Consider the following 14,124-nt stretch of genomic DNA (forward strand, 5'->3'; position numbering starts at 1 on the left):
GTATTGTGGAGCATGTTTTTTGACGGAGTTACTTTTCCTTAGTTTTTATTATTCGTAGTATATGAATATAAAAGTCGACTCAGAACTCAGAAGTATAATTACGTTACGTTGTCTACCTATAGACCTAACTAGTAACGAAGCCTCAAAGAAATAATAGTAAAGGAGATAGAGAATGGGTGCTAAGCTAAGCACAGATAAGTTATAACGTGACCTGAAAAAAAGGAAAAAAAAACCTTCAAAAAATAAAAGAAATCCCACCAAAACATGAAATGTAAAAGGAGCCAAGCAAAATACTGCAAAGCTATTCAATACTTCTGTCGTAAAAAGTTTTCAGATCACATTCAAGCCAAGCCTTCAACTTATTTTGTAATTTAAATCAACATTCACTAAAGGTATCAATAGATTTCTTTATTTTATAATTATTATAGTGGCTTGGTAATGAGCACTAAAGAAATAATCAGCGACTAATTGGATCTATTTCGTACCATCGGCCACATGCGTCGTTAGTCGTTACATTACTAAAACACTTTACGCTTGCCGTCTGTGTAAGTATGAACTCCTCCAAATATGCAGTCTTATATCTGTTTCTCTAGTGCTCATTGCCAAGCACTATAATAATTATAATATAAAGAAATCGATTGATACCTTTACTGAATGTTGATTTAAATTACAAAATAAGTTAAAGGCTTGGCTTGAATGTGATTTGAAAACTTTTTACGACAGAAGTATTGAATAGCTTTGCAGTATTTTGCTTGGCTCCTTTTACATTTCATGTTTTGGTGGGATTAAGGTTAACCTAATTATTAAAAGGATCCAATGGAAACTCCCTTTAACTTTTGAGAAAAGATTTCTCTTAATTTTTTTGTACTAACTAATGAAAAGCTACAGAATAATACCCCTATACATTGTACAAGATTATCGAAAAAGTTTCAAGAATATTTTATTTCAAACGATAATTAAACCGACTTTAAAATTGTTCGTAATTAAGAATTAAAATTCCCTATCTCAAAAACTACTGAACCGATTTTGATTAATCATGCAGTATTCCTAAGTGGAACAATACCTAGTACAACAAAAAAATAATAATTTAAATCCGACTTGTGGTTTCGGAGATATGCGAACACAAAAATAAAAACATATACATACATACACTTTTGAAATTTGGCACATTTGTTCAGACGCTGATATCGACTAACATATTATACGAAAACTGGCCAGTTCTGGAAATATTACATACTCACGGGTCGAATTGATAACCTCCTTAGTCCTTTTTTGTAGTCGGTTAATTATAAATAACTTTCTAGGGATCACTTTTAACAACGGAACTCAAATACTTAATAACAATGACGAGGGAAAATTTTGTACGATTTTTTCTTGCGAAAGACTGTATAATATCTTAAATAGTCTCTAGCTAATAAAATATGTCTAATAAAATAACGAGAGTCGAGAGTTTGCGTTTACACTACCTTGGTTGTTCATTTCTGTATCAATTATTATCATCCCGTTTATATCAAAGCGCACGGAGTGCGCGGCCAAGTTCCAGCAGGCCGCGCGCATGCCGTGCACTATTTACACGAACCATTTCGACGCACTTTTGACCCCTGTGTAGCTCAGTGCCTATTGCGAGTGCAAAGATAAAATTAAACCTACGTAATTATATACTAGTACTAAGGCAGTATACCAAATTTAATAGCTGATATAGCTTCGGTAGATCCTGAAATATCTCCCTGTGAAAATAGCTAATAGGGATGATGACAAGGTCAAAGATTAGCGAATTTTGTTAATAAAATAAAGAAATAACGGTAAAAAATAAGTGTTCCCAAAATTTCAGCTTGATAGCATTATTTTTTTTTTGTTATGCGCCTTTAAAGTTGGATATTCAAGTCGAATTTTTTTTCAATTAAATTTCTTAATATTTGTATACAATTCGATAACTCATGCAATTAAAAGCAACTTTTGTTATGAAACTACTTTCATAAACGCAATATTTAATATATCTGTCGAACAAAGTTGTCTCCCGATGCGTACAAACTACGAAAGACTGACGTCAGTCTTTCGTAGCACTTTGTATGGAGCGTTTCGGGCAGGTCTTTTTTATGAGATATTTGAATTGTTATATCTTGGTGAATTTTTAAGCTATCAGAGTCATTCTTTCAACGATGTTTCTATTTTTTAAGTGTCCTTCAATTACCGATAAGAAAAAAAAAATCATCATGCCTATTTTGGCACTCACTCACTCACTGACCGGTAATCAAAACCTCTAGGCCACTTCCAATTGTCCTAGCGTTATGAAATTTGGCACACAGGTCGTGTGTTATATGTTTATTAACAAAAAATTGAGAAATTTAAGAAATCGGTCAGGCGTGAGTCGGTTTACCTACATACCTATGGATTGGATTTCAACTCTTTTTTAACCCCCGACAAAAAAGAGGGGTGTTATAATTAGACCAAAAATTTGCCGATAGGAACTTGGCCCCATTTTAACAGGTATGTTTTTGGTGGGATTTTATATACTTACTTACTTCTACAATTATTAACCTACTATTCTATGTTTCATAACGTACGTAATCGTACCTAAATTCCATTCCATCACAATAATGTCCTTACAAGTCACTCTGACAGCGTGTATCAGGTCTGGGGGTATCAAATTTTAATGATCCTCAATCCACGAAACCTTATTGACACAGCGGTACTTGGAAACATACAGCTACGCCACAGTAATTTACATACCTAATATTATTCGTTAAATGAAACCAGTCAGAATTTCTTAGTAGGTAGATGAAATATATAATAATTAATATTTATCGCAATCTTTTGTTTCAGATGTACATATCTCCACAAGAATAAACGAGAAGAAATCGAGACAATGATGTGAGACGATGCTTCCGCATGAGGCGAGTGGTAATGAAACTTCACGGAACGCCTCGTTGTCCGGGAACGAGACGGACAACTCGACATGGTACGACGTGACGTGCGCCACGAGCAGCTCCGACTCCGTGCTCGCCTCCCCCTTCTTCCACTTCGGAGTGTACTTCATGTATCTAGTGATCTTCTTGTTAGCTCTTATTGGGAATGCTCTGGTGTGCTACGTGGTTCAGAGCTCGCCGCGAATGAAGACTGTGACGAACTATTTTATCATGAACCTCGCGATCGGCGACATACTCATGACTCTGCTGTGCATACCCTTCTCGTTCGTGTCGATGCTGCTGCTCCGGTACTGGCCGTTCGGGATGGTGATGTGTAAGATAGTGAACTACTCTCAGGCCGTGTCGGTGTTCGTCAGCGCGTATACTCTGCTGGCGATATCGATCGACCGGTACATGGTGATAATGCGGCCGCTGAAGCCGCGGTTGGGCAAGACGGCCGCCAAGCTGGTGATCGCGACGGTGTGGGCGGGGGCGATGGCCACCGCCGCGCCCATATCCATCGTGTCGCAGACCGAGCGGCCCTCCGGATGGCATGAGTTTTGTCAGCTGTGAGTATATTTTTAATTTTTTTCAATAATGTGTTAATTTGTTAATTATAATTTATAAGGCATGTAATGTCTTTTGACGTAAGCTTAAACAGACATGCCATATTCTCACGTGTGTGTGATGATGTGTATCAGAGATGAATCAGTTTAAATCCCTTGATGTCTAAACACACTAGGCCGAAAAAACGCGACCGAAGTTCGACATGATTACGTCTGCAATGTATTTTAAATCGCTGATGACACACCATGCCGAAATTACGTCGCGTTACGTAGCGCATTGCAAGCGTAATCATGCCGAACTTCGGCCGCGTATTTTCGGCCTAGTGTGTTTAGACACGAGATATCGTCTAAGGATACGTACTAATAGAGGTAGAATAGGTTTACTACCTGTTCCTAAATTGTTTATGTCAAAGGTTACTTAATTTTTTATGTGATATTTAGAAATTGCTGAAAGCACTTACATGCATTAAGTTCTAGTTGGGAAGTAGTTAGTAGGCCAGTATAGTCAATAATCATATGACCTCCAGGCCAGGCACCACGTTATTTGAAAGTTTCGCCCTTAGAATTCTAATTAAAGTCTGGGGACTCCGGAGTCTCTAAATACTTTTGAGGACTATTTAAGTTTAAGTACTTACATACCTGTGGAATCCTTAGAACTTGTCAAGGTATTTTCTTTAAGGCTCTGGCGACGGCCTGCAGAACCCATAAACTTGAAATCACAATAATTTAATTAGTTATAATTTACCTTTTGAAAATAATGTAATTGTTATGTTTAAGCTTATTTACGCAAGGTTCACTATAGTCTACAATACATAATAATATTATAAGTTCTTATTAATATAATTATCCATTTTAAGTCCAGAACTAACAGTACTTAATTACCTAACTACTAACGAACAGTACCTAGTACCGACCGATTGCAGTTTGCAGCCTCTCTGCACTAATTAGCTTAACCATGAAGCTAACTTAAGGATCAATTCACATTGCTGGGCGTAATGTTGTGACTTCCGAGGTGTTAAGATGCAATTTTAAATGATCTATTTAGGGACAAGAAGCCGACACGGTGTGTGGCAACTGGCAAGACAATTCAATGTGTATCGTCTTGTTCAGTTTTGAATGGGCCATTTAAAAATGCTTCCCATTTCATCGAGGTATGAGCCGTCGACTTGTATGTGTACAGGGACATATGTCTAGAACACTGGGACCATGTGGAGCAGAGCACGCAGTACACCTGTGCGCTCCTGGTCCTGCAATTTGGTCTCCCGCTGAGCGCACTGGTCTGCACCTACACGAGAATCGCCCAGGTGGTGTGGGGAGGAAGACCACCCGGGGAAGCCGAAAGCTCAAGGGACCACCGGATACGGCAATCTAAAAGAAAGGTTTCAATTGAATTAACAATCTAAACTCGTTTACTTCGTCCGAGTAAAATTGATATTCGACTATTATTTGGACGCTGTTACCTTGTCTGTGTACCTATCAACCCAAAAAAATTACGTATTGAATGAATGCAGTTATGTTTTTTTAGATCATTTAGAACAAGACTGAATTCATCTTAAACTTATATAAAATTCTCGTGGCAATGTTAGTTACCGTACTCCTCCGAAACGGCTTTACTGACTTTTACCAAATTTTATATGCATTTTAATTTTTCAAATCTGTCTTTAGATGGTGAAAATGATGGTGACGGTGGTAGTGGTGTTCACTGTTAGCTGGCTGCCTCTAAACATCTTCATTGTGAGTACAAAATGTTGAAAAATACGAAACGTAGAAATTAACATGATTTCCATGTAGTTTATATACTTTTATGTTATAATACTTGTAGCAACATTTAAACTATTTAACGACTCTTTTCAAATTGAATATTCCACGAATCAATGAATTTTGTTAAACTTCCAAACAAATTGAATAAGGCAAGTCAATTGCAAAATTGAGCGCGCTAACAAGATAACATCATCATTAGGTTAATACCAATAACGACAATAAACATTTATAATGACTTTGATATGTACCCTTTATCTTGAAATTGCTCTAATGGTGCGGCCGCGCATGCGTAGTGCTTCGTGCTTGAAACGATACCATTGGACGATCTGCGTGTATGGTCCATAGCATCGTCTCATAGCACGAAGCTTCGTGACGATAGACGCATGTGCGGCCGCGGCATAAGAATATCATAAAGGTAGTAAAATATGTATTATTATATGTATTAATATATGTATTAAAGTTTTATTTACCAAAAATATATTTATTATATAATTAAAATATCATGATAATTATAATAATAAGTTATACTTAATTGCTATAAATAATGCTAAAATATAAAACAAAGACTATACAGTGTGTAACAAAAATAAGTGATAATACTTTAGGGTGTGTACGTGTTCCTTGTAGAGATCACTGTGAAAGTAGCAGCGCTGAAAGACGAAAATTTTTTTTCACTTTTGTATGGGCAAGGGCCCGAACGTCACGAGTTTTCCCATACAAAAGTGAAAAAAATTTTTGTATATAAAAAAACTAAATTGAAGTCAGAGGCTGCGGGCAATGTAGCCAAAAGGCTGGCAGCATTACCTCGCTGTATCGCAAGAGCAAGACTGATTCGTTGGCCGAGGTAAGCGCCAGCTCTATCATGAAGTGTGAAAATATAGATAACTTGTAATTGACGGTAAACGTACATTTCGTCACAACAAAAACTATCATGATATTATGCCCATATATCCGGCACTCGAACTATTTGTATACCAAATTTCAGCAAATGAAATCATATGAAAGCAGACAGACACAATGTCGCATCTTAAATAATATTTATAAGGATTAGTAAGGATAGTTCAAAACTTCTGATTTAACTCTATGTTATCTATAAGAGCCTCAAATGGTATATATAATAGCCTCAAACTTAGCCATATAGTGCCAGAGAGCGATCTTCGCAGAAAGAATTTGTGAAGTTTTTCTGAGCCTCTAGCAGATTTTCCATGAGTAATTTACATGCATGACATGAGAAAATCGCTTCATCACTTCGGCATATTTAGTTTAAATCAAGGACATTTGCTTTTGAACTTCGTCGTCGTAATGGCATCTGGGTACTTAGTCAAATTGCATTCTTAGATAATTACGATAGCGAAATTAATAAATATCAACTAGCTATTTGACCGAGCTTCGCTCGGTATTCGATGAAACACGAATAAAATGACATGTTCTAAAAATTATTCCTAGCTAGATCGATTTATCGGCCCCAAAACCCCTATATACTAAATTTCATGAAAATCGTTGGAGCCGATTCCGAGATTCCAATTATATATTTATATATAATTGGAATCTCGTAATATATATATATATATATATATATATATATATATATATATATATATATATATATATATATATATACTGCCTGCTAGAAGTACTATCGCGGGTGCAACCAAATCGGCCCTCCATTAACAACTCGGACGAGTTCATTTGAGAATACTGTTAATTGTGAAGCTTTTAGTAATTTATTAACCCATATTTCAAAAGTGTATAAGATAAAGAAATGATTTAACTAGATACAATTAGTTTAATTTATTATTACTAGGAATTATTAACAATATCCACGATCGCGGGTGCAACATCCGAATATCGCGGGTGCAACAAGTCTAAAGAAATTGAATTTACTCATAAGTCTGCGACTAATTTGTATATTTTTGATATACAATACATAATATTATTAGTAAGTTGTAATAATACTACTTAAAATTTTGTTATTTTTTAATTATCAGTCATTTATCGATCTGAGAAAAAAAATCGTCTAAATCACTAAAACAATTTAATAATGTAAATTAGGCAAACGTTTTTCGATGTATTGCTATAAAACCGAACTACAGCAAACATTAAATTCAAAATTAATATCTATAATTTTAAAGAATATGGGAAAATGATAAGTAAAAATATTTTTTTCAAAGAAAAATATTAAATTATATGATTTTTTTATGTTATTTGTAGCATGTCTTATAAAATGTTTAAAAATAAAACAAGATTAATCATCATTTGAAACATCTATTATGTAATACATGAAATATATCTAAAAATATAAAACACGATGTGACTCTATTGAATTTTTTATAAATCTTGTAATAACATGAAAAGTATTGATAACAAATATAATTTAACGTTATTGTTTACCTCAATAATATTAAATATGACGAAAATTACTATAATAGTCAAAAAATAAATTGTTGCTTTTGCAATTATACTGCTTCGATCACGGGTGCAACCACTTTTAAGGTACTGTTTTTTCATTAAAAACCATAAAATAGTTTATTCCATATATATATATATATATATATATATATATATATATATATATATATATATATATATATATATATATATATATATATACAAGAATTTCTCGTTTAAAGATATAAGATAAAGCATAAAGGTATCTGTTGCAAGCGCCATGTCACGCGTTTCTAATCAAACCTCGGTGATGAAATCACTAAATGCAATTTGACTAAGTACTTCGACTATTGTCTGCAGATGCTATGGACGGTCCACGAGGAGGAGTGGGCGGTGTGGGCGGGCGCGCCGTACGTGTGGTTCGCCTGCCACTGGCTGGCCATGTCGCACTCCTGCTACAACCCCATCATCTACTGCTACATGAACGCCAGGTTTCGACACGGCTTTAGACAGGTAGGTGTGTATAGGGACCGTGCAGGAACTATAGGTGTTAACACATGTGAAGTAAATAATCATATACTTTTGGGCAATATCAGTTCGCAGTTCGCACGCATCGCAGCAGCACTAAGTTTTGTTTTCAGTTTGCCTGTACTTTTAAATCGTCAACATAATATTTCATCTAACTTTTTGAGTAACACTTAAAATATTGAAATTCCTTTATAAAAATGACGATGTGACACAAATCCCTTATATTCCTTGTTTATCCATCAAAGAGAGCTTTTGTACATATATGTATATGTTATCCTTATAAAAAGCTGAACAAACTTTTCACATTCAATTTCAGAAGACATATTATTTCGAAATCCTACTCCCGGGAAACGTCAGATATAGTTTGTGTCATTTAAAACAGATGCTCCCAGGCAGAAGCGGATGACTCGGCTTATGTTGCAAGGTGTAACAATTATGATACTAGGAGCAGAAATTGGAAAATACGAGCAAAAAGAATTTAACTTGTACCTAAGGCTTCGGAAGTAATTAGAATGGCCATTATTTGATTTCTTTCGCCTCCGGGGACATTTTACTAAAGCGTTGTCCGCTACTAATGGATGCGGAAAAACCTCCCGCCAGGAAACCGACCAATCAAAATACACTTGATTAAAGCGACTACAACGTTATGAAAATTACCGAAATTATTTTATTCGCTACTATAAAACCTCTTTATTAATTAACTAACTGAGCGAAACATTATTTAATGAAATAAATCATTATAATATTTAGATATTAGACCCGTATTATTACGCCCGGGTTTAAAGGGAGCGCTGAAAAAGTACGGAGTGAAAATGAAATTGATATTTACACAGGTGCTGAGTTGCGTTATAGGAGATCAGCTGAGCCAGCCCCTGCAGACCTGTCAGCGGCTCAGCCTGTGTGAGGGTGTTCCTATGTCAGGTACGTTAAGTGTGGTTCATGTAGCTTTTTAGAGTTCCTTAGTAGCTACAAGGAACCTTCATAATTTCCATCCCGTCTGTCTGTCTGACCTTTGACAGCTTCGGTAATTTATAAAAAATAAACTGTCGTAATTTTGTACAGCGCCAATTTTGTAAAATTAAAACCTTTATAAAATATACATATTTTTATAGGTTTTATTTTTGCGATATATTTAGAAAATGTAATATGTTTTAAGTATTAACAATAATGATGTGAATACAAATAAGTTTCCCAAAAGCGGTTTCACGAGGTTTCCCTTAATAACTTTCGTAAAGCATTTTCATTGTTGAATTTATTTATAAAAATCTCATTTTACCCGTTTTTATTACTAATAAGTAATAACGTAAGAAAGTATTGTGTTGCTTTACACGCAAAAGCACTTTTGGAATGTATTATTATTATTGAATACGTGTTGACGTGAAATCACCCAACTGGAACGACTAAAAGGATCTTAAATATGGGTTTGATCTATAGCAGTGATTTTCAACCTGTGGGGAGCCACGAACCTTCTGTAGGGAAACTATGAACCTTAGAAATCGAGAGAACTGTATCCGAAAACATACAACAAACATTAAAAATATGTATTTACTAGGAGAATTTAATAAAGGGATATATTCATAAACACACATACACGATAAAAAAGCAATGGGTGGAGGCTGGAGGGTCTCGAAATATTTTTTTCATACCTCACATCATTTAAAAAAGGTTGAACCACACTGGCTATACTCTTTATGTGGAGTATACCCAATATACATATTTTATATACACCCGAAATACTTAACTGACAAATGAGAGGATCGTTATTTTAATACGAGCCATATCTCGTGTTGTGTCCGACATTTTGACTAAATTTTATGCACATCGCTCAGGTACTTATATATAAAACTTTACCTATTACCACAGAATAGATAATAGTACAAGCACAATAGACTTGTACGCAACAAGTCCATTACTTTTATTGATGCAGTAGCGTACCTAGTGAATATTATTATTAGAGAGCTGGATTTAACGTCTTTGATTCTTAAAATCTTGTGAAATATCTACGAACCTAGAGGTAATAATAACATAGTACCGTATGTGTTTTGTGTAGGTAGCTTTTCTTTCAACATTATTCATTCGAGACAGGGCAATATCCACTGCTTCCCTTCTCATATATTTTTATATGTCGGAAACGGTTCATTATGAAGTCTTTATATCCCGTTGCTCAAGGGCGTCGCCAGCCGATGGCGCAGGGGGGGGCAAGTTGACTTTACCTACTACAATTCATATTTTTCTCATTCTCTATAAATGAGAAAAGTAGATATGAATTGTAGGTAAAGTCGACAGCACATGAAGCTTTTCACTTGTACTACGAGCCTTACATCTATGATCTACAGCGATTGTAATAACAACAACAGTACCTACTAAGTATATATACATATACGAGTAATATATTCTGTGACAGTACAAAATCGAGAGAGAGAGATATGTAAAGCTTTGTTTTAGCTTCGTGGTAAAGCTACACAAGCACGAGCTCTTGACTATGCAATAAAAAACTAGTAAATAAGTTATAATAATATTTATTAGAAAAATAGAATAAAAAGGAGATTGAATTTGAATAAGTGTACTGCATCGTACAGCGTATTTTTTTTTAATTACCAGATTTTAATATTATAGTGGTCGTTGTTTGCATTATATTTGGCAACTTTTTTTGAATCTCTAGGGGGGGGGGGGGGGGGGGCAGCTGCCCCTCCTTGCCCCCCCCTGGCGACGCCCTTGCCGTTTCTTCATAACGAATCCAGTCTGGATCCTATCAAACGGAAAAAGTAGTCTCGTATGCGTAGATTAAAGAACAATAATGGACGCGTCGTCGGTAAGCGTCACTGGGGTTGATTCAGATTTCAATTGCGTCAGACGTCTTGCGAATCTGCCAAATCCATACTAATTTAGAAATGCATCTACACGTCGCGTTGCGGTCTGAATTGACCCTAAACTACACTAACTGACAACTGTTAGTACTCGTAACTGCCGCACTCAGAAATGAATTTTAGTAATTACTTTTTTTTATGAAATCGAGCAATCGGGTCACCTGATGGAAAGCAACTTCCGTCGCCCATGGACACTCGCAGCATCAGAAGAGCTGCAGGTGCGTTGCCGGCCTTTTAAGAGGGAATAGGGGGTAATAGGGGAGGGTAGGGATGGGAAGGGAAGGGAATAGGGGAGGATAGGGAAGGGAATTGGGCCTCCGGTAAACTCACTCACTCAGCGAAACACAGCGCAAGCGCTGTTTCACGCCGCACACTGGTCCCAAAGTAAAATAAATGGGACATTAAGAATTTTCGGATCGAAGGTCAACGGATCAGGCTGATTTTTTTTGTAGACAGCTGATGCAATTACAAGTCACTTTTATAGATGTCGTTTTTTTTTCAAATATGCCGTATCTACAGAGATAAAAAATAATTATTATTTTTTTGTATGGATGAAATCATAATTTTGTCATTTTATTCCAAGATTCAAATGTATTTAAAATAAATCATAGCACAGGTTATAGAGGGACTCTTGTCATTTTATTCCAAGATTCAAACGTATTCAAAATAAATCATAGCACAGGTTATAGAGGGACTCTTGTCATTTTATTCCAAGATTCAAACGTATTCAAAATAAATCATAGCACAGGTTATAGAGGGACTCTTGTCGTACATTTTTGTCATAGACACTCAACTGCGATTTTTGCGCCTTTTAGAGCTACAGGAACTTTATTTTTTTTTTGGTCAGCGGATGAAGCTGATTTTTTTTGTAGCATCTGATGCAATTACAAGTAACTTTTATAGATGTTGTTTTTTTCAAATATGCCTTATCTACAGAGAAAAAAAAATAAGAATTATTTTTTGTATGGACGAAATCATAATTTTGTCATTTTATTCCAAGATTCAAACGTATTCAAAATAAATCAAGCACAGCTTATAGCTGATGCAATTACAAGTCACTTTTATAGATGTCGTTTTTTTCAAATATGCCGTATCTACAGAGATAAAAAATAATTATTATTTTTTTGTATGGATGAAATCATAATTTTGTCATTTTATTCCAAGATTCAAATGTATTTAAAATAAATCATAGCACAGGTTATAGAGGGACTCTTGTCGTACATTTTTGTCTTAGACACTCAACTGCGATTTTTGCGCCTTTAGGAGCTACAGGTACTTTAATTTTTATTGTATAGTATAATTCATTTTTGAGTATTTGATATGGATTTTAATAAATATTGTTAAGGATAGACAAATAATAACGTTTTCTTTATTAATAAGTAACTCTTACTAATGTCTTATTCATAAAAAAGCCTATAATTCATTTCATTTCAAATTTTCCCTTCGTACTTTGACTCTCTGTAGATAAGGCATATTTAAAAAAAAAAAAACGACATCTATAAAAAATCATTGCATCAGATGCTACAAAAAAAATTAGCTTCATCCGCTGACCAAAATAAAAAGAAGTGCCTGTAGCTCTAAAAGGCGCAAAAATCGCAGTTGAGTGTCTATGACAAAAATGTACGATAAGAGTCCCTCTATAACCTGTGCTATGATTTATGTTGAATACGTTTGAATCTTGGAAGAAAATGACAAAATTATGATTTTGTCTATACAAAAAATAATTCATATTATTTTTCTCTGTAGTTAAGGTAAATTTGAAAAAAACAACATCTATAAAAGTTGCTTGTAATTGCATCAGATGCTACAAAAAAAATCAGCTTCGTCCGCTGAAAAAAAAAAGTGCCTGTAGCTCTAAAAGGCGCAAAAATCGCAGTTGAGTGTCTATGACAAAAATGTACGACAAGAGTCGCTCTATAACCTGTGCTGTGATTTATTTTGAATACGTTTGAATCTTGGAATAAAATGACAAAATTGTGATTTCGTCCATACAAAAAATAATTAATTATTTTTAATCTCTGTAGATACGGCATATTTGAAAAAAACTACATCTATAAAAGTGACTTGTAATTGCATCAGCTGTCTACAAAAAAAAGCAGCCTGATCCGTTGACCTTCGATCCGAAAATTCTTAATGTCCCATTTATTTTATTTTGGGAACAGTGTGCGCCGGTTTTCTGTGAGATCGTGGTATTTCTCCGGTCGAGCCGCCCCTTCGTGCCGAAGCATGGCTCTCCCAAGTATAAACTCAGAAACATTTAATGATGATTAAAATCAAATTTAATGAAGAGTTTGACAAAATAATGTATGAGGCTTATGTCAAAATCTTCGTTTAATTTCAGTTAAGTCTTAACTTTATTAAATTATAGTGTAATCATAATTAAATGTTTCTGAGTGCAGTTACTGGCTTCTGATTGTATGGAGGTTATCCTGATAATTTTCCAGATTTCATGTGCGAGAACGGCACGTCGCGGCGCGGGACGGGCAGCAGCTTCACGTCGCGAGCGCGGGTCCCATCCACCTGCGCCTCCTTACGCCGGGAACCCTCGAGGCTGGCGACAATAGCACCCCCCACAGCGCCCCCCGTGCGAGCGCTCTCCGTACGATAATCGAAAATAAACGTGTGTGTATAATATGTCTTTGTTTGAATTATATCCTGTTTTCTACAACAGACGAGATGAAGAGTATAATTATTTCTGACATTTTATATGAAGTTTTGTGCCTCGATTCGCCGTTTGGACTTTAGAAAGTTTGTGTTGACAATCGTGACCATGCGATCGTTCACGCTATATCGAAGCAGACTCGTTTTTTGTAGTTTAAGAGGACACACCAGGGGCTAGAGAAATGAAAAAAAAGTACGTGTAATATCTATAGCTGTCTCCCTTACCTCAAGCCTATACCGCAGAACGCGATAGAGACAACTGCAGAAAATCCAGAAAATCAACGATTCGTTGTCCCCTGATTCCTTCTCCAAAACTTAACCGATTTAAGTAGTTTTTTCATTAAAGATTAAAAAAAGGATTGAGCTGTGTTCCTATGTTTTGCTTTTTTTTGTATAATCTAGCCAAATCTGTTTTCTGGACGTTTGAACACAGCGGAAAATCTGGCC

The 14,124-nt window shown here is 35.4% G+C and overlaps 1 protein-coding gene and 1 long non-coding RNA gene across 3 annotated transcripts; one reads left to right on the forward strand and one right to left on the reverse strand.

The window, feature by feature from the left end:
* The first annotated feature begins 2,660 nt into the window (after positions 1–2,660).
* LOC121727317 (RYamide receptor-like) lies at positions 2,661–13,630 on the forward strand. 2 transcript variants are annotated; one of them, XM_042115077.1, is made up of 6 exons: positions 2,661–3,475; positions 4,653–4,851; positions 5,138–5,206; positions 7,982–8,134; positions 8,983–9,070; positions 13,461–13,630. In XM_042115077.1, the coding sequence occupies exons 1-6, from the start codon at positions 2,880–2,882 to the stop codon at positions 13,622–13,624; spliced, it is 1,269 nt and encodes a 422-aa protein (XP_041971011.1). In that variant the 5' UTR covers positions 2,661–2,879; the 3' UTR covers positions 13,625–13,630. The 2 variants fall into 2 exon arrangements, with proteins under 2 accessions (XP_041971011.1, XP_041971012.1); XM_042115078.1 differs by lacking the exon at positions 7,982–8,134.
* Positions 3,424–4,445, reverse strand: LOC121727318. The gene is made up of 3 exons (XR_006035649.1): positions 4,387–4,445; positions 4,108–4,181; positions 3,424–3,473 (listed from the first exon to the last, which is right to left on the reverse strand). It is a non-coding gene; the product is annotated as an uncharacterized LOC121727318 (long non-coding RNA).
* Positions 13,631–14,124: the final 494 nt, after the last annotated feature.

Source organism: Aricia agestis, chromosome 5 (genome assembly GCF_905147365.1).
Source record: "Aricia agestis chromosome 5, ilAriAges1.1, whole genome shotgun sequence".
Classification (NCBI taxonomy): Eukaryota; Metazoa; Arthropoda; class Insecta; order Lepidoptera; family Lycaenidae; genus Aricia; species Aricia agestis.